The sequence below is a fragment of the Nerophis ophidion genome, linkage group LG17 (assembly GCF_033978795.1).
Source record: "Nerophis ophidion isolate RoL-2023_Sa linkage group LG17, RoL_Noph_v1.0, whole genome shotgun sequence".
In the NCBI taxonomy this organism is placed as follows: domain Eukaryota; kingdom Metazoa; phylum Chordata; class Actinopteri; order Syngnathiformes; family Syngnathidae; genus Nerophis; species Nerophis ophidion.
This window is the reverse complement of record NC_084627.1, coordinates 39,066,541-39,087,740: the sequence shown is the minus strand read 5'-3', so window position 1 is coordinate 39,087,740 and position 21,200 is coordinate 39,066,541. Positions and strand designations below refer to the sequence as shown.

Sequence of the window (21,200 nt, the reverse complement as noted above, 5' to 3'; positions counted from 1 at the left end):
TTTAAGTGCCCTATATAGTCCGGAAAATATGGTATTTATTAACAACATCTGTAAAAGCACAACATGTTACAAACAGGCAGGATTGGGCAACAGAAGCAGAGAGGAGCTGCTGAGCGTTGAAAAAGTTGTTTAATGCTCAATAAGGGAAGGACATAAAAAAAAAATGGCAGTGGCGGGAGCAGCTGGTGCCACAAAGCAACAATAAAAAACAACAAAGATATCCGAATGGAAGGCAGGGAGATAACTGAGCAAACTTGCAATATAGCAAAAAAAACAAAAAACTGTAAATACTAGGATGGCGGTCGGCAACCTGTGGCTCTAGAGCCTCAGGCGGCTCTTTAGCGCCGCCCTAGTGGCTCTCTGGAGCTTTTTCAAAAATGTATGAAAAATGGAAAAAAATGAGGGGGAGAAGTATAAAAAAATTGTTTTAATGTGGTGACAAACATGACACAAACCTCCCTAATTGTTCTAAAGCACACTGTTTATATTGAACATGATTCACTGATTCGAGTATTTAGCGAACGCCGCTTTGTCCTACTAATTTTGGCGGTCCTTCAATTCACCGTAGTTTGTGTACATCAGGGGTGTCCAAACTTTTTCCACTGAGGGCCACACATAGAAATATTAAGGCATGCAGGGGCCATTTTTATATTTTTCATTTTCAAACCATAACAAAATATATGGATTATTTTTTTTTACCTTTTGGGCTCCCGGGGGCCATAAAGGGTCTAAAATAATCAGCCCGCAGGTTGGGTCTTGAGCGCAGTTGGGTGTTCCAACAGGACAATGACCCCCAAACACATGTCAAATGTGGTTAAGCAGGGATGTCAAAAGTGCGGCCCGGGGGCCATTTGCGGCCCGTAGGGAATATTTTTTTTACGTCCCAACGGGACATTTTAAAAATACGATTAAAAAAATACAAAACATAAAAAGTGGTATAAAACAGCAAACAGGTGAAATGTAACAAAAACATTTTGCAATTTTGACTCAAAAAACACAAAGCTGCCATGCAGGCTGTTTCTTTCTTAAAAAAAATCATGAATCAAAATCAATGTCATTATGAATTATTGACCTATTCAAGGCTCCAATTGCGTCACATTGAATATTCCACTTTGAGATATTTTTTGTGTAAAATGTTGCATATTTAGTGTTTGCCACAAATGAACAAACAAAAAACATAAACAACAATAAAACTTATAATTGACGGATAGAACTGAAGTTGATCTGGACATTATTGTGTTGAAAGTAAACAAAATAATTATAATTTAACTTTTAAGACTTTGATGAGTAGGACCCTTTTGGATACCCAATAGTTTTAGTGTGATTTTTTTTTTTAAGTGTCATTGCTCAAAAAATAATAATGAATTAAAATCAATGTTGTTATGACCTTTTTAAAGCTACACTTATTATATAATCTAAAATATTCCACTTAAAAATGTTATTAGGTGAAAATATTGCATATTTTGTGTTTTTTCTGTAAAAAAAAAAAGTATTTTTTTTGACGAAAAGAGCATACAACTTGATTTTTTAAAAATGATATATTGACAGTTAGACCTAATGTTGATGTAGAGATTTAAGCCTATAATAATAATAATACTGAATAATGACACATTTTTAATATTTTTTGGACCAAAAGCCTGAGTGGAGGCCTAAATGTACATTTTTATACATATATTGTATTGGGTTTTAAAATAAAAAATATCAAAATGACCCCAGCTTGCTTTGATTTTTCAGTGTGCGGTCCTCAGTGGAAAAAGTTTGGACACCCCTGTGGTGAAGGAACGGCTAAATCAGATTAGAATTAAGGTTTTACAATGGCCTTCCCACTGTTTGTATTAAACATGCTTCACTGATTCGAGTATTTAGCGAACGCCGCTTTGTCCTACTAATTTTGCCTGTCCTTGAATTCACCGTAGTTTGTTTACATCAGGGGTGTCCAAACTTTTTCCACTGAGGGCCGCACATAGAAATATTAAGGCATGCAGGGGCCATTTCGATATTTTTCATTTTATAACCATTACAAAATATATGGATTATTTTTTTTTTGTTTTACCTTTTGGGCTCCCGGGGGCCATAAAGGGTCTAAGTCACTAAAATGTTAAAAACAAGTCAAATTATTATTTGTTTTTTAATTATTTAACGCTTACAGTAAATCTCTACGATATATAAACTTCGGGTTGATATTATGCCTTTTTTTGTCAAAGACAACTTTCTTTTTTTTATAATAAAACTGAAATATGCAGTATTTCCCCCACCCCCCAAAACATTCAGAAAGCAATGTTTGATGTGAAGTAATTACAGCCTTAAAAATATCAATAATGCAGGACACCATTGATTTTAATTCATTAATCTTTTTGAGTAATCTCAGTGAAAAGATAAATAAAATCTCATTAAATATACTTGGGATCCAAAAGGTGCCTCACTCATTTTTTTTTAAACTTAAGTTACAAGATCAACTTCAGATATATTTTTCGAGTTAACGTTTGAACTTTTATTTTGTTTCTTTTTTATGCTCTTTAAGTCAAAGAAAACAATGTTTTGTATGGCAACTCCACAATATATGCAATATTTTCCACATTAAACATTTTAAAGTGAAATATTTGTAATAATTGGAGCCTTGAATAGGTCAATAATTCATTATTAGTGTTAGATAGATTTTTTTTTTTTTTTTGGCGCAATGGCAGAAAAAAAAGAAAAATTAAGATAGACAAAAGAAAAAAATCTGCCAACTTTTTCTAGTTAGATTGAACCTCATTCCACTTTTTTTAAATGTTTTTTTTATTTTTGCAATAGCATTTCCAGAACGAGTGGTGGGCCGGTAAACAATAAGCTGCGGGCCACAAATGGCCCTCGGTCCGCACTTTGGATTCCCCTGGCTTACATGTACAACTTTCTCCGACTTTCTCGGACATGTTTTATGCCACTTCTTTTTCTGTTTCATTTTGACCACCAAACTTATGCACAAAGGTGAGTTTTGTCGATGAGTGCTTATCAGACATATTTGGTCCCTGCATGACTGCAAGCTAATCGATGCTAACATGCTATTTAGGCTAGCTATATGTACATATTGCATCATTATGCCTCATTTGTTTGTATATTTGAGCTCATTTAATTTCCTTTAAGTCCTCTTAATTCATGGGTGTCAAACTCTGGCCCGCGGGCCAAATTTGGCCCGCCCTACAATTTCATTTGGCCCTTGAGGCAATATCAAATTAACATTAGAGCTGGCCTGCCGGTACTATAAAGGCACTGCCTTTAGCGTTGTCTACAAAATGTTGTCACGTCCGCTTTTACTCCATACAAACATGATATATGCGACTTGTACACACACTTAAGTGAATGCCACGCATACCTGCTCAACAGCCATACAGGTCAGACTGAGGGTGGCCGTATAAACAACTTTAACACTGTTACAAATATGCGCCACACTGTAAACCCACACCATACAAGAATGACTAACACATTTTGGGAGAACATCCGCACCGTAACACAACATAAACACAATAGAACAAATACCCAGAACCCCTTGCAGCACTGACTACCACCAAAACCCGCACCCCCAATAACCCCACCCATCTCATTATTATTTTATTTTAAAATGTATTAGCCTGTGGAAAAATGTAATGTTGATATTTACCTCAGAAGTCTCCAAATAGAAAAGAGGCATTCAATGTTTTATTTAAATTGTATTTATTTGACCATTTTTTTTTTCCGTTTGTTTTTTGGATGTGGATTTTGCACTATTAAGTTGTATAATTATTGCGTGTTCCATATTCATTGTTCAAGCAAATCAGTGTAGCAAACTGAGCAATAATTAACGTTTTATTCATGCATTTTCTCTTGTTACTTCAAGGCTTGAATGTTTGATTCATTCATCATTTAAGTCTCGTCTTAAGACCCACTTTTATTCTTTGGCTTTTAGAACATAGTGAGTTGTGTGGTCCTCAGTCCTCTGTTGTCTTCTGTGTTTTTTTATACATTTTGATTTCTATTTTACTGTTTTAATTGATTTTACCATTTACAATTGTTTTTAATCATATTTGTTTTTATATTGTTTTTTTTTCATTTTTTTATATTGGTTTTATATTTTTTTATTCAGTCATTGGTGAAGCATAATATTGTTTTTTTAATATTGTTTTTAACATGGCTGTGAAGCACTTTGGAAACGTTATTTTTTAAATGTGTTATATAAATAAAGTGGATTGGATTGGATTGGATTGTTATTTTATTTTCAAATTTATTATTAGCCTGTGGACAAATATATATATTGATATTTACCTCAGAAGGCTGCAAATAGAAAAGAGGCACTCAATTTTTATTTGATATGCCATTGATATCTTTTAATTATTATTATTATTATTTGAAACTCGATTTTGCTTGTCACTATAAAGTTATATAAGCCTTGCTTGTTCAATATTCAATGCAAAACTTGTTTGGGTCCCTATTAAAAGGTTCATTTGTTCAACCCTCGGCCGGCGGCTTTGTTCAGTTTCAAATTTTGGCCCACTCTGTATTTGACTTTGACACCCCTGTCTTAATTAAATTTATATCTCATGACGCACTATCTGTATGTAATATGGCTTTTAATTTTATGCGGTTCCAGACAGATTTGTTTTTGTATTTTTGGTCCAATATGGCTCTTTCAACATCTAGGGTTGCCGACCCCTACACTAAGAGCTAAGGAAGGATTAGGGACCAAATTTGAGAGCATTGCTGGGTTTGTGCATAATTTGCAGGGATTGGTTAAATTTGTGTTAAATTTGGAACAAAAACAGAAAAAGACAATTCTGTATCATTTCCACAGAGAGTTTGCCAAAGAGAGGGAGCGTGTGGAGAAGAGACAAGAATTCCTGAAGCTTCGACGGCAGCAACAAATTGAAAGAGAGCTCACTGGATACTTAGAATGGATCTGCAAAGCCGGTGAGACAAAAAAAAAATCCTCTGACATGTTTTCCATATTTTCAGTGTACGGAAAAATCACCAACATTGACGGAAATATTATCCGTTGTCCCCTCAGAGGAGGTGTTGCTGGAGGAGGAGGATGAAATTGCGGAGGAGAAGTCGCCGTTGGATGGAGCGTGGTACAAGAGGAAACAAAACCTGCCAGGTGATTTGAACTTTCAAGTTCTCTGTTGTTTTTCAGAGCTGTATTTGTTTTGATTAAAGTTTCACTCTCATGCCTAAAGTGGTTTTCTGAGTGCCCATAAGCGGAGTCTTTTATATAGTGGAGATACATCCATCCATCCATTTTCCACTGCTTATTCCCCTTCGGGGTCGCGGGGGGCGCTGGCGCCTATCTCAGCTACAATCGGGCGGAAGGCAGGGTACACCCTGGACAAGTCCCCACCTTATCGCAGGGCCAACACAGATAGACAGACAACATTCACACTAACATTCACACACTATAATGTATATATATATATATATATATATATATATATATATATGTATATATATGTATATGTATATGTATATATATATACATATATATATGTATATATATATATATATATATGTATATATATATACATATATATATGTGTATATATATGTATATATATATATATATGTGTATATATATGTATATATATATGTATATATATGTATATATATATATATGTATATATATATGTATATATATGTATATATGTATATATATATGTATATATATATATATATATGTATGTATATGTATATATATATGTATATATATATATATATATATGTATATGTATATATATATATATATATATATATGTATATGTATATATATATATATATATATATATATATATGTATATATGTATATATATATATATATATATATATATATATATATATATATATATATATATATATTTTACTTTCAAGACTAGTCTCTTGATCAACTTTAGATCCATCCGTCAATTGCAACTTATGTTTTCATATTTTTTATTTTAGAAAAATTGTTTTTATCTGGCACAAAACATGCAATATTTCCCTACAAAGTGGAATATTTGATATGAAGTAATTATTGTCCAAAAATGTATAACATGGATTTTAATGCATTATTATTTTTTGATCAATGACAACTCTGAAGAAAACAAAAAACACAGACTGCATGGAGTCAACAGAACTAAATAGAGTCAAAGTTGCAACTTTTTCTTGTTACATTCCAAACTGTTTATTCCACTTTTAATGTTTTTTTTTAAATATTATTTTAGAATGTGCTGCAGGATCATCATGTATAATGTAGCGTCCCGGATGTGTTAGTGCTGCATGGGGTTCTGGGTATTTGTTCTGTTGTGTTTATGTTGTGCTACGGTGCGGATGTTCTCCCGAAATGTGTTTGTCATTCTTGTTTGGTGTGGGTTCACAGTGTGGCGCATATTTGTGACAGTGTTAAAGTTGTTTATAGTGTGACCTGTATGGCTGTTGACCAAGTATGCCTTGCATTTGCTTTTGCGTGTGTGAAAAGCCGTAGATATTATGTGATTGGGCCGGCACACAAAGGCAGTACCTTTAAGGTTTATTGGCGCTCTGTACCTCACCCTACGTCCGTGTACCACTCCGTACAACGGCATTTTAAAAAGTTATACATTTTACTTTTTGAAAGCGATACCGATAATTTCTGATATTACATTTTAAAGCATTTATCTAATTTTCAATCTATCAAAATAAATAATAACATAAAAAATGTTAGGAGCTCGCATGGTTGCATTTGTAGTGACCTTAAGATGTAGGAACCAGGAAGACACAGAGCAGGTAAGACGATTTGAATTCATTAATATCAACTATATCATCTCTAGTCTGAACCATTTATTGTAAAAAATAAAACCACATTCACTGTTTAAATAGTCAAATAAAATATTTGACAGATTGATATCAATATTTGGATGGACCTGCCCAAAAAGACAAAGTTTTATGTCCTAACCACATTTTTGCTTCCGTTGTGAGCAGAACATCCACATAAATAACAGTGTTTTAATTCATTAATATTATTTTTGTCTTCCTGCAGTCCTAAAACGAAGCAAAGCTAAGAAGAGTAAAAATGACTTGATCGGTGCCGAGGAAGGTGAAGATCCATTCGCTGACATCTCCTCCGTTGGTAAGTCTGACGTCATTTTGTAAGTTTTGGATCCCTTGGCTGACTCTCTAATACAGAATACTGCTTTTTAAAACGTTAAAACATGCTTCAATGTCTGATGTTCTTCTAAAATAGCCGTCAGGCATCACGCAGACACTCCTACGCCATCTGAGTGCTGAATCACCTTTAGGGAAAATAAATGTTCTCATTAGTCTGTTCAATTAAAGTACTGTTGTAGGAGAATCACCTGCAGCATTTTTGAATTTTCGGATATTAATTGCTTTCACGGTAGCACACAGAAAGAACACGTGGAACTAACACTCCTTTCCCTTTCTGGGGTCGCGGGGGTTGCCGGAGTCTGTCATGTTTTTTGGTCACGTTCTGTTTGGTTTTGGACTCATTGTGCACTCCTGTTTGTTTTTTCACCATGTCAACCCATTAGTTTTCACCTGTGTTCACGACTCACGCACCTGTCAATCACTGCACCACCATTTAAGCTTGTAGTTGCCAGGCAGCCAGCCTGGCGACATCACCCTCCACACACCCTCGTTATCCATGCTCTTTTCTCGTTCCAAGTACGTTTTCTTTATTCATGCCATACATTGCAAGTTTTGTTTTATGTCCATAGTTTACGTTATAGTAATAGTTTTTGTTTTCTTAGCCAAGTTTTGAACTCCGCTGTGAGCGCGTTTCGCTTGTTCCTTTTTTCGAGTTAAGATTAAAAGATGTCGTTACGGTCCAGTCGCTTTGCACCACGGGAAAACAAACCTCACCTAAGTCCACGTCATGACAGAGCCTATCTAATATATGATGATAAATACATGCAAACTAGTAAGTGGTGATATCGTTAGAATGAATGTAGCGTTGCAGAAAAATATAGTTTATATATATATATATATATATATATATATATATATATATATATATATATATATATATATATATATATATATATATATATTTTAGAATTTGATGCCAGCAACACGTGACAAAGAAGTTGGGAAAGGTGGCAATAAATACTGATAAAGTATTTATTGGAACATCCCACAGGTGTGCAGGCTAATTGGGAACAGGTGGGTGCCATGATTGGGTATAAAAACAGCTTCCCAAAAAGTGCTCAGTCTTTCACAATAAAGGATGGGGCGAGGTACACGTCTTTGTCCACAACTGGGTAAGCAAATGGTCAAACAGTTTAAGAACAACGTTTCTCAAAGTGCAATTGCAAGAAATTTACGGATTTCAACATCTACGGTTCATAATATAATCAAAAGGGTCAGAGAATCTGGACAAATGACTCCACGTAAGCGGCATAGCCGGAAACCAACATTGAATGACCGTGACCTTCGATCCCTCAGACGGCACTGTATCAAAAACCGACATCATTCTCTAAAGGATATCACCACATGGGCTCAGGAACACTTCAGAAAACTACTGTCACTAAATACAGTTTGTTGCAACATCTGTAAGTGCAAGTTAAAGCTCATGAACATCAAATATCTTGTCTTTGTAGTGCATTTAATTGAATATGGGTTGAAAAGGATTTGCAAATCATTGTATTCCGTTTATATTTACATCTAACACAATTTCCCAACTCATATGGAAACAAGGTTTTTACAATAACCTTTGAATGATATCACCTTCAGCGCCTCCCGGTTCTCCCTTTGGTCGGGCCAGCGTGAAGAGCAGCACTAAGATGGACAGTTCGTCCTACTTTCGTCGTAAGGAGAAGAGAATCCGATTCTTCATCCGGCGGATGGTAAAAGCTCAAAGCTTCTACTGGATTGTTCTGTGCCTGGTGGGCCTAAACACGCTCTGTGTGGCCATAGTCCACTATGACCAACCCGACTGGCTTACGAGGGCTTTGTGTAAGTCACACAACATCGCCGTGATAGCTGCTGTCATGTTATACAGACTTTCAGGGGTCACCAACCTTTTTGAAACCAAGAGCTACTTCTTGGGTACTGATTAATGCAAAGGGCTACCAGTTTGATACACACTTAAAAAGATTGCCAGAAATAGCCAATTTGCTCAATTTACCTTTAATAATTAAATCTATATATATATATATATATGTATATATGTATATAAAAAAATGTGTATTTCTGTCCATCATTCCGTCGTACATTTTTTTTCCTTTTACGGAAGGTTTTTTTGTAGAGAATAAATAATGAAAAAAACACTTAATTGAATGGTTTAAAAGAGGAGAAAACAGGAAAAAAATGAAAATGTAATTTTGAAACATAGTTGATCTTCAATTTCGACTCTTTTTCAAATTTAAAATTCAACCGAAAAAAGAAGAGAAAATCTAGCTAATTCAAATCTTTTTGAAAAAAATAAAATTAATTCAATTTATTTAACATCATTAGTAATTTTTCCTGATTAAGATTAATTTTAGAATTTTGATGACATTTTTCAAATAGGTTAAAATCAAATCTGCACTTTGTTAGAATATATAACAAATTGAACCAAGCTATATTTCTAACAAAGACAAATCATTATTTCTTCTAGATTTTCCAGAACAAAAATCTTCAAAGAAATGCCAAAGACTTTGAAATAAGAATTACATTTGATTCTACATATTTTCTAGATTTGCCAGAATATTTTTTTGAATTTTAATCATAATAAGTTTGGAGAAAGATTTCACAAATATTCTTTGTCCAAAAAACAGAAGCTAAAATGAAGAATTAAATTAAAACATATTTATTATTCTTTACAATAAAAACATAAATTTACTTGAACATTGATTTAAATTGTCAGGAAAGAAGAGGAAGGAATTTAAAAGGTAAAAAGGTACATGTGTTTAAAAATCCTAAAATCTTTTTTTAGGTTGTATTTTTTCTCAAAAATTGTTTTTCTGAAAGTTATAAGAAGAAAAGTAAAAAAATGAATTTATTTAAACAAGCGAAGACCGAGTCTTTAAAATATTTTCTTGGATTTTCAAATTCTATTTGAGTTTTGTCTCTCCTAGAATTAAAAATGTCGAGCAAAGCGAGATCAGCTTGCTAGTAAGTAAATACAATTTAAAAAATAGAGGCAGTTCACTGGTAAGTGCTGCTATTTGAGCTATTTTTAGAACAGGCCAGCGGGCGACTCATCTGGTCCTTATGGGCTACCTGGTGCCCGCGGGCACCTCGTTGGTGACCCCTGCACTCTTTCAATCCACTTATTTGTTCTGCTTTTTTCCATGTCGTTACCAGACATCACAGAGTTTGTCTTTTTGGGTTTGTTTCTGACGGAGATGACTTTGAAGATGTACGGCCTGGGACCAAGGAATTACTTCCACTCCTCCTTTAACTGCTTTGATTTTGGGGTAAGTTTACGCCCTACACTCGATGCAAGACCTTTTCGTCACCAGGATACGGGAAGGTCATCCATAGAAATACTGTATGTACCTTGAGAGTGTACCTGTATGTTAATATCAAGGTTTTAGGGTCGCGATTCATCCATCCATCCATTTTCTACTGCTTATTCCCTTCGGGGTCGCGGGGGGTCGCTGTAACCTATCTCAGCTACAATCGGGCAGGAGGCGGCGTACACCCTGGACAAGTCACCACCTCATCCCAGGGCCAACACAGATAGACAGAGAACATTCACATTCACAACCTAGGGCCAATTTAGTGTTGCCAATCAACCTATCCCCAGGTGCATGTCTTTGGAAGTGGGAGGAAGCCGGAATACCCAGAGGGAACTAGGTCTAAAGAGGAGCTGACTGATTTACACTAGGTGTGGCCAGGTGCCAATCAGCCGCAGTTGAGTGGGAACACAGCACTCAGGGAGAAAGACAAGAAACCAACAAATTAAGAGCGCTGAGAGGAAACACTACACACAGTCACAAACAAAGGAAACAAAGAAAAATGCAGAGGAAAAAAACTAAAACATAGTCAAACTGTCAGAGGCAAGCCTGACAGATACTTAATGTTTGAACTGAAAACTCTGTTTTTTTTACAAATATTAGCTCATTTGGAATTTGATGCCTTCAACATGTTTCAAAAATGCTGGCACAAGTGGTAAAAAAGACTGAGAAAGTTGAAGAATGCTCATCAAACACTTATTTGTAACATCCCACAGGTGAACAGGCTAATTGAGAACCAAGGCGTGAGCAAATAGTTGAACAGTTTAAGAACAACATTTCTCAACGAGCTATTGCAAGGAATTTAGGGATTTCACCATTTACGGTCCGTAATATCATCAAAAGGTTCAGAGAATCTGGAGATATCCCTTCAGGCGGTAATGCATCAAAAAGTGAAATCAGTGTGTAAATGATATCACCACATGGGCTCAGCAACTCTTCAATAAACCACTGTCAGTAACTACAGTTTGTCGCTACATCTGTAAGTACAAGTTAAAACTCTACTATGCAAAGCCAAAACCCATACATCAACAACACCCAGAAACGCCAGGCAGTCACTGGGAGAACATGCAAACTCCACACAGAAAGATCCCGAGCCCGGGATTAAACCCAGGACTACTAAGGACCTTCGTATTGTGAGGCAGACGCACTAAACCCTCTTCCACCGTACTACCCGGTCTCGATTCAGTTTATTTTTGTTATAGTAAATGTAACGGGTGAAGGAGTTGGCAGGGAGACAGTGACGTCTTTAGCTGCCAGTGTATTTATTAACACCGAGGAATGTACGTGAGGTGTGTGTGTAATCCTAATAAATGAAGTGTGACTATGTGCGGTAATTATTTGTGGGTTGTTACCAGCTGGTGTTGAAGGTGTGTGTTGATATCGAGGCAGAAGTCCAAAGAGGGAAAGGTAGGCTCGGAAGTCCAAAGACGAACGGAAGGTCAATGCCTGTAGCGAGGCGTCGTGGTCAGAACACAGGCGTGAGGTCGATATCCAGAAAAGCAACAGGGAGTTCAGAGGGGATCCGAGAAGACGAGACACACAGCTCGACAACGGGGAAGGAAGAGGGGAAGCTGGATAACGAGAGAGGTTATGCACAAGCAGAGAAGGCGGGAGACGCAATGGGCTTACTGTACAGGTAGCTACGTTCCGGCACAGGATCTCAGGACACGCTGACTTATGAAGGCAGGTGTGTTCATTGCTGATCCGGAGGGGAACGCCAGCAGGATGAGATAGCGGCAGGAGAAAAAAACGGCCTCTGAGGTTGTCAAGAATTTGCACCAGTAACAGTTTAATCAGTGTGGAGGATTTTATTTGTACTACTACTGATGGACCGCTCGCCTGTGTATCGGTTGGGGACATCTCTGTGCCGCTGATCCGCCTCCGCTTGGGATGGTTTCCTGCTGGCTCCACTTTGGACGGGACTCTCGCTATTATATTGGATCCATTTTGGACTTGATTCTCACGGTTATGTTAGATCCACTATGGATTGGACTTTCACAATATCATGTTAGATCCGCTCGACATCCATTGCTTTTGGTCCCCTGGGGGGGGGGGGGTTGCCCACATATGCGGTCCTCTCCAAGGTTTCTCATAGTCATCATTGTCGACGTCCCGCTGTGGTGAGTTTTTCCTTGCCCTTATGTGGGCCCTACCGAGGATGTCGTTGTGGTTTGTGCAGGCCTTTGAAGCAATCGTGATTTAGGGCTATATAAATAACATTGATTGATTGATTGATACTATTTGGCTGACGTTCAACATGAATAGTTCTCTTGGAATGTGCCGATCGATCGACTACTGATCAGTATCGGCTATTTTTCGAGAAAAAGTATATGTCCTTTCAATGTAGATCCTAAAAGCCAATCACCTTTGGCAAATATTTTATGTATTTTTGATCCCTCACCTGATAGATGCGACCAGTGTTCATACACAGCATGTTGATAATCATCACCTCCTTTGCAGCAAATAAAATACATTTAATTCAAGTAGTATTATCACTGGAGGATGAGGCTACATATGTTACACACCAAGTAAGAACAAGTAGACGCAGACAAGAAACATGTAAATGGAAGCACGTGACAGCAGACAGTAAGCAGTTATTAGACACAATTTATCAAGTATATCAATCAATCAATCAAAGTTTATTCGTATAGCCCTTAATCACAAGTGTCTCAAAGCCACACCGACATCCTTGGCTCAGATCCCACATCAGGGCAAGAAAAAACTCGGAAGGGGAAACCTTGGAGGCGACAAAATTGGTGCATTTCAGCTTCATTTGTTGGTTTTCTGACATGGACTTGTTTCTTCAGCATTGTTTGTCAACACAGAACTTTCTCCCAGAAGGTCTTATCTTTGTCCATGTGATTTCGGATGAAACAAAAATTGAGCTGTTTGGCCACAATACCCAGCAATATGTTCGGAGGAGAAAAGGTGAGGCCTTTAATCCCAGGAACACAATTCCTACTGCCAAGCATGGTGGTGGTAGTATTATGCTCTGGGCCTGTTTTGCTGCTAATGGAACTGGTGCTTGACAGAGAGTAAATGGGACAACGAAAAAGGGGGATTACCTTCAAATTCTTCAGGACAACTTAAAATAATCAGCCCGCAGGTTGGGTTTTTTAGCGCAGTTGGGTGTTCCAACAATACAATGACCCTCAAACACATGTCAAATGTCGTAAAATTTCTTAAAGTCCCAACAGGACATTTTAAAAATACGATTAAAAAAATACAAAACATAAAACGTGGTATAAAAGAGCAAACAGTTGAAATGTAACAAAAAAAATGTTGCAATTTTGACTCAAATAACACAAAGCTGCCATGCAGGCTGTTTCTTTCTTTGAAAAAATTATGAATCAAAATCAATGTCATTATGAATTATTGACCTATTCAAGGCTCCAATTACGTCATGTTAAATATTCCACTTTGAGATGTTATTTTTGTGTAAAATGTTGCATATTTAGTGTTTGCCACAAACAAAAATATAAACAACAATAAAACTTATAATTGACGGATAGAGCTGAAGTTGATCTCGAGATTATTGTGTTGAAAGTAAACAAAATAATTATAATTTATTTTTTAAGACTTTGATGAGTAGGACCCTTTTGGATCCCCAATAGTTTGTGTGATTTTTTTTTTTTTATGTGTCATTGCTCAAAAAATAATAATGAATTAAAATCAATGTTGTTACGACTAATTGACCTTTTTAAAGCTACACTTATTATATAATCTAAAATATTCCACTTAAAAATGTTATTGGGTGAAAATATTGCATATTTTGTGTTTTTTCTATGAAAAAATGGTTTTCTTTGATTAAAAGTGCATACAACTTAATTTTTTCAAAATGTTATATTGACAGTTAGACCTAATGTTGATCTAGAGATTTAAGCCTATAATAATAATAATACTGAATAATGACACATTTTTTATATTTTTTTGACCAAAACCCTTTGGTTTCATCGGGATCAAGCCTGAGTGGAGGCCTAAATGTATATTTTTATACATATATTGTATTGCTTTTTAAAATAGAAAATATCAAAATGGCCCCAGCTTGCTTTGATTTTTCAGTGTGCGGCCCTAAGTGGAAAAAGTTTTGACACCCCTGTGGTAAAGGAATGGCTAAATCAGCCTAGAATTAAGGTTTTAGAATGGCCTTCCCAAAGTCCTGACTTAAATGTGTGGGCAATGCTGAAGAAACAAGTCCATAGCAGAAAACCAATATATATATATATATATATATATATATATGTTATAAAAGAGAATAAAGAAGTGGTTAAAATATTGTGTTAAATTGTTACACAGTCATAGGCATCCACCATAAAGATATCCAAAAATGCTTGTATTAAAAAAAGTAGAATCCCCAAATGTATGGAGAATATTGTACAACATTGAACGATGGACCTGTTTGCTCTGCTCTAGGTCATCGTGGGAAGTATCTTTGAAGTGATCTGGGACATGATCAAACCAGGTGCATCATTTGGTATCAGTGTGTTGAGAGCTCTTCGACTTCTGAGGATCTTCAAAGTAACCAAGTGAGTTTCTTTCTGACCACACTAACTTACAAACCCCGTTTTCATATGAGTTGGGAAATGGTGTTAGATGTAAATATAAACGGAATACAATGATTTGCAAATCATTTTCAACCCATATTCAGTTGAATATGCTACAAAGACAACATATTTGATGTTCAAACTGATAAACATGTTTTTTTTTGTGTGCAAATAATCATTAACATTAGAATTTGATGCCAGCAACACGTGACAAACAAGTTGGGAAAAGTGGCAATACATACTGATAAAGTTGAGGAATGCTCATCAAACACTTATTTGGAAATAGTCAAACTGTCTAAGAACAACGTTTCTCAAAGTGCAATTGCAAGAAATTTAGGGATTTCAACATCTGCGATCCATAATATCATCAAAAGTTTCAGAGAACCTGGAGAAATCACTCCACATAAGTGGCATGGCCGGAACCCAACATTAAGCGACCGTGACCTTCGATCCCTCAGACAGCACTGTATCAAAAACCAACATCAATCTCTAAAGGATATCACCACATGGGCTCAGGAAGACTTCAGAAAACCACTATCACTAAACACTGTTCGTCGCTACTGTCAGGAAAACGCATGGCTGCCGTTTTGCTACTCCAAGATCCAAGAACCAGGAGGAGGATGAGCAGGTAAGATGACTTTAATGATCATCAAACAAAAACATGAAGCAGTCTTGCAAACAGAAATACCAAACAGAGAATTATCATCAAGGTCTGAGGAGTGCTCGAGACAAGGCATAAATAGCATACATGTTGATTGGCAGCTTTGCTTCTTCCTACTCCTTTTCGGACATGATGTATTGTGTATTGTGAAATGATGAAAATGCCTGATTTATAATGTTGTAGGTATGTCATGTTCGAAATAAACTAAGGAAAAAAAGGTGTGGACCAGCTGCCAATCAATAGCAGGTGTGTGAAATGAACAATGCTCAGCGGAACAAGGAGGAAGTGGGAACCAAAATAAGAGCACTGAATAGGAAGTAAATACAAGAACGAGGAAAACAAACAGAAATGAAGTGACGGATCGTAACAGCTACATCTGTAAGTGCAAGTTAAAGCTCTACTATGCAAAGAGAAAGTCATTTATCAACAACATCCAGAAACGCCGCCGGCTTTTCTGGGCCAGAGATCGTCTAAGATGGACTGATGCAAAGTGGAAAAGTGTTCTGTGGTCTGACGAGTCCACATTTCAAATTATTTTTGGAAATATTCAACATTGTGTCATCCGGACCAAAGGGGAAGCGAACCATCCAGACTGTTTTCGACGCAAAGTTCAAAAGCCAGCATCTGTGATGGTGTGGGGGTGCATTAATGCCCAAGGCATAGGTAACTTACACATCTGTGAAGGCACCATTAATGCTGAAAGGAACATACAGGTTTTGGAACAACATATGCTGCCAACTAGGCGCCGTCTTTTTCATGGACGCCCCTGCTTATTTCAGCAAGACAATGCCAAGCCACATTCAGCAAGTGTTACAACAGCGTGGCTTCGTAAAAAAAGAGTGCGGGTACTTTCCTGGCCCGCCTGGAGTCCAGACCTGTCTCCCATGGAAAATGTGTGACCCATTATGAAGCGTAAAATACGGCGGAGACCCCGGACTGTTGAACGACTGAAGCTCTACATAAAACAAGAATGGGAAAGAATTCCACTTTCAAAGCTTCAACAATTAGTTTCCTCAGTTCCCAAACGTTTATTGAGTGTTGTTAAAAGAAAAGGTGATTTAACACAGTGGTGAACATGCCCTTTCCCAACTACTTTGGCACGTTTTGCAGCCTTGAAATTCTAAGTTAATTATTATTTGCAAAAAAAAAAGTAAAGTTTATGAGTATGAACATCAAATATCTTGTCTTTGTAGTGCATTCAACTGAATATGGGTTGAAAAGGATTTGCAAATCATTGTATTCCGTTTTTATTTACATCTAACACAATTTCCCAACTCAAATGGAAACGGGGTTTGTAATCAGATGAAAATCCGTTGGTAACACTTGTGACGATTGGAGTAGTGGTTCTGTTTCTCTTCTGTTGATGCGTTCATGGTTGTCTCTGTGACTTCTAAGGTACTGGAACTCCCTGCGGAACTTGGTGGTTTCCCTGCTCAATTCCATGAAGTCAATCATCAGTTTGCTCTTCCTCCTCTTCCTCTTCATTGTCGTCTTCGCTCTGCTGGGCATGCAGCTCTTTGGAGGACAGTGAGTAATCTCTTTGATTTGAATAACACTCGCAGGACTGACAGCTCGGTGTTACAGAGCTTGATTTAACCCAAAATACACACACGGTTCTCCTCAGTTGTGTTAGCCCCGCTCAATACACACATTCACACACCCATGCTAACATTTGCTGCCAATCCCATATCAAGTAAATACAAAGATGTGAAAGGGAGGTGGATATTCGATACCGGTATTTATCGGTACTCTTATCCATACTACATGTAATTGGTGTAAATAAGGACTTGGAGAAAAAACATTTTTTAATTACTGTTTTTTTTTTTATAGCATTAAAGGTAGTGTACCTCAATAACGTATACAACATCTCACAGCAGGGAAGTCGTTTATCAACACCTACTTTTTACGTTTTAAACAAGTCTATTACGGGACGGCGTGGCGCAGTGGAAGAGTGGCCGTGCGCAACCCGAGGGGCCCTGGTTCAAATCCCACCTAGTACCAACCTCGTCACGTCCGTTGTGTCCTGAGCAAGACACTTCACCCTTGCTCCTGATGGGTGCTGGTTGGCGCCTTGCATGGCAGCTCCCTCCATCAGTGTGTGAATGTGTGTGTGAATGGGTAAATGTGGAAGTAGTGTCAAAGCGCTTTGAGTACCTTGAAGGTAGAAAAGCGCTATACAAGTACAACCCATTTATTTATTTATTGATTTATTATGTTTGCTAATGCTGTTGTTACAGTGGGGCAAAAAAGTATTTAGTCAGCCACCGATTGTGCAAGTTCTCCCACTTAAAATGATGACAGAGGTCTGTAATTTTCATCATAGGTACACTTCAACTGTGAGAGACAGAATGTGAAAAAAAATCCAGGAATTCACATTGTAGGAATTTTAAAGAATGTATTTGTAAATTATGGTGGAAAATAAGTATTTGGTCAACCATTCAAAGCTCTCACTGATGGAAGGAGGTTTTGGCTCAAAATCTCACGATACATGGCCCCATTCATTCTTTCCTTAACACGGATCAATGTTTTGGGGCTGTCCTGCTAAAGGGACAGGACGATTGATCCGTGTTAAGGAAAGAATGAATGGGGCCATGTATCGTGAGATTTTGAGCCAAAACCTCCTTCCATCAGTGAGAGCTTTGAATGGTTGACAAAATACTTTTTTTCCACTATAATTTACATATAAATTCTTTAAAATTCCTACAATGTGAATTCCTGGATTTTTTTTTTCACATTCTGTCTCTCACAGTTGAAGTGTACCTATGATGAAAATTACAGACTTCCGTCATCATTTTAAGTGGTATAACTTGCACAATCGGTGGCTGACTAAATACTTTTTTGCCCCACTGTATGTCATTATTGATGGAGTCATGACAGATGGCGATTAAGGACCTGCGTCAAAGCAACCTCAATTTATGATCGTTGGTTCTTGTACAGGGTTTGTAAACGTTTGTATATAGAATTATTTATATGTTGTACGCTTTGAACTCAATACAAAGCATTACACAGAACTGTATACCAAACAAACATATCAAGGAGGTGATTAATCAACGTTCTTGTCATCTCCTGCTGCCACATAGTGGTTTGTAGTTTCAGTTCCCTTCTTTTTGGTCAGGTTACCAGTTGGATTCTTACTGCATTTTTCACTTTCCCCTCATGTTCCTGTGTTTCCTTTATGGGCGGAGTTGTGAGACGTGCACAGCTGGTTCCAATATACCTGGCTCTACTTAAACAACACCTTTACTGCTGGATGGCACTCGCCGATTCCACTCCGACTTCCATGCTTCGGGTATTTTGCTCCTTGCTATCCTGGCCATTCGCAGTGCCATCCAGCTTGGTGCTGTTTTTGTAGTGAAGACGTCTTGCAACTCTAACCCAAGTTTATTATATTTTTGTACATAGTAGTTCTAATTTTTTCCATGGTGCACATCTTGTTTTCTCTTTTTTCCACCGTCGCCTCCTGTGAGGAGTGCTTTTGTCAGTACTTTAGTAGAAGAACTGTTTTACTCACCGTCCGTCTGCATCTTTGGGTTCCTCTTACAGTAACTGTGTTACACAGCATTGTGACAGTTCTATTTAATAACAAATCTAAAAAACAACAACGTCGCGGAACGGTTCTCCTCTGCAGCTGCTGTGCCGACACACACACACACACACGCACGCACGCACGCACGCACACACACACACACACACACACAAATTCTTGTATTTGTTACCTTCTTGAGACCTCCGAAAAATGCCTACCTCTTTACGACCACCCTTTCTAGATATATTATTATTTGTACTTACGATATTAATTATATATACATACTATGCAAATATAAATAAGATTGTTGTGAAAAATTAGTCGGAATTTCACAAGAAAAACATTGATATCTGGCAGTATTATAATAAAAGTTGTCATTTTACTCAATGCAAGTCAAAATTTTACAAGAAAAACTGAACGTGTGCAATATTATGATACAAGTTGGAATTTTACTCAGTAACAGTCCCAATTTTACAAGTAAAGCTTAACATTTTGGCGATTGTGTAAAAAAAGTCGGAATTTTACTCAACGAAAGTCACTATTTTATAGGGGACTTTAAAATGCTGGTAATATTATAAAAATAATTGGAATTTTACTTTGCAAAATTATGACAAAAGTCATAATTTTACTGTAGAAGTTAACTGTTAATCTCCACTATAGTAGTACCGTAGTGTATTTGTTCATCCTATGGTCAAATGTGAGACGCGGGTTGTCTCACGTCAGCACTGGAAGTCGTAAAATCAGCTGTTCACCTGGTGGGTTTTTTCGGGGATGAATAGAGGAAGTCCTTTTTTAGCTGCCGTCTTGTCTTATCATATATTGCTGATTTTGTGTTTACTTCTGTATGCAAATTAAATCAACAAAAAAATCCTAACTTTGGAGCAATGTTCACGGACTCTCTAATAGATGCAGTGGTTTATTCACCGGTCCTCATATGGAAGGTACTTTTCCTTGTTAATTTCTCAAGAAGGGTAGCAATACAATAACGCGCACACACACACACACACACACACACTGGTTATCATTTGGAATGGGGACCAAGTTTTTGTTCATGACTTGTGGGGACCACCCTTTCCACAGGTTGTGGAGGCAAAAAAAATAATAAGTAAAATTGCTACTACCCAGCTAGCTCATACACGTCTTTAAATCTCTGGATTGATGAAGTAATGTGCTGATCATTCTTCCTGGGGACCCTGAGGAAAAAGAGTTAATACAGTTCATGGGGACCAAATTTTTAAAAATGTGTGTAATTCACACACATTTGTTCGGGACTACTGAGGACCATTTAAAAAAAAAAAGGTCAAATTAAATATTATATGATCCTCAGAATACAGCACTACAGCTGTCCTCTTATAGGAACTTTCACCAGGTGGAAGTGATTAACTATGCACGGAAGAAGTGTGAGCAGAGCAGCGAGTGCAGTACCAGCTACAGCCCGATGAGGGGGCTGCTGTGCAAATGTCTCACACTCATACTAACTAGTAAACATGTTTTATGGGCCATCACTTACGCATCTTCAGAAAAGGTTTCCCTTTAGAGGACCTGTTTTTTTGGTCCCCATACAGTCAGAAGTCCCCTAAAGGTGACTGTGTAAACAGAGCAATGTCCCCATTAAGCAAGCATTGCCAGAACACACACACACACACACACACACACACACATGACTTGTGGGGACCACTTTTTCTGCAGGTTGTGGAGGCATATAAAAAATGAGGTAAAATGGATTGATGAAGTAATGTGCTGAAAAAAAACAAACCTTGTTATTTGGGGGGAAAAAAATGTGCGTTCAGTGTTGACACTGTTGATACTTCCTGAACGTTTTAAATCACACATCGCTTGTCCATTTCTTTCTTTAGACTCATCGCTTTAACAAAACTGGAAAAAGGCTGTAAAAGGCTAAACAAAACACCAAGAAAGCACACAAAGTAACAATTATCACAGTAGCTAGAAAAGCCTGTACAATTAGGGGTTTATGAATGGAGTTTCCACTGTAATTTGTGCACAGCCGGAGGTAAATAACAATCAAGAGTCAACCATAGGTAGAGATAGCA

At 37.1% G+C, this 21,200-nt stretch overlaps 1 protein-coding gene across 1 annotated transcript in view; it reads left to right on the top strand.

Annotated features, from left to right (window-relative positions):
• Positions 1 to 21,200, top strand: part of LOC133536415 (voltage-dependent N-type calcium channel subunit alpha-1B-like) — a 446,201-nt gene that overhangs the window by 191,711 nt on the left and 233,290 nt on the right. The window contains exons 8-14 of the mRNA XM_061876915.1: positions 4,805 to 4,920; positions 5,018 to 5,107; positions 6,998 to 7,087; positions 8,710 to 8,931; positions 10,264 to 10,376; positions 14,832 to 14,944; positions 17,019 to 17,150. Of these exons, the coding sequence (XP_061732899.1) occupies positions 4,805 to 4,920; positions 5,018 to 5,107; positions 6,998 to 7,087; positions 8,710 to 8,931; positions 10,264 to 10,376; positions 14,832 to 14,944; positions 17,019 to 17,150 (876 nt within the window). The remainder of the gene's footprint in view (positions 1 to 4,804; positions 4,921 to 5,017; positions 5,108 to 6,997; positions 7,088 to 8,709; positions 8,932 to 10,263; positions 10,377 to 14,831; positions 14,945 to 17,018; positions 17,151 to 21,200) is intronic.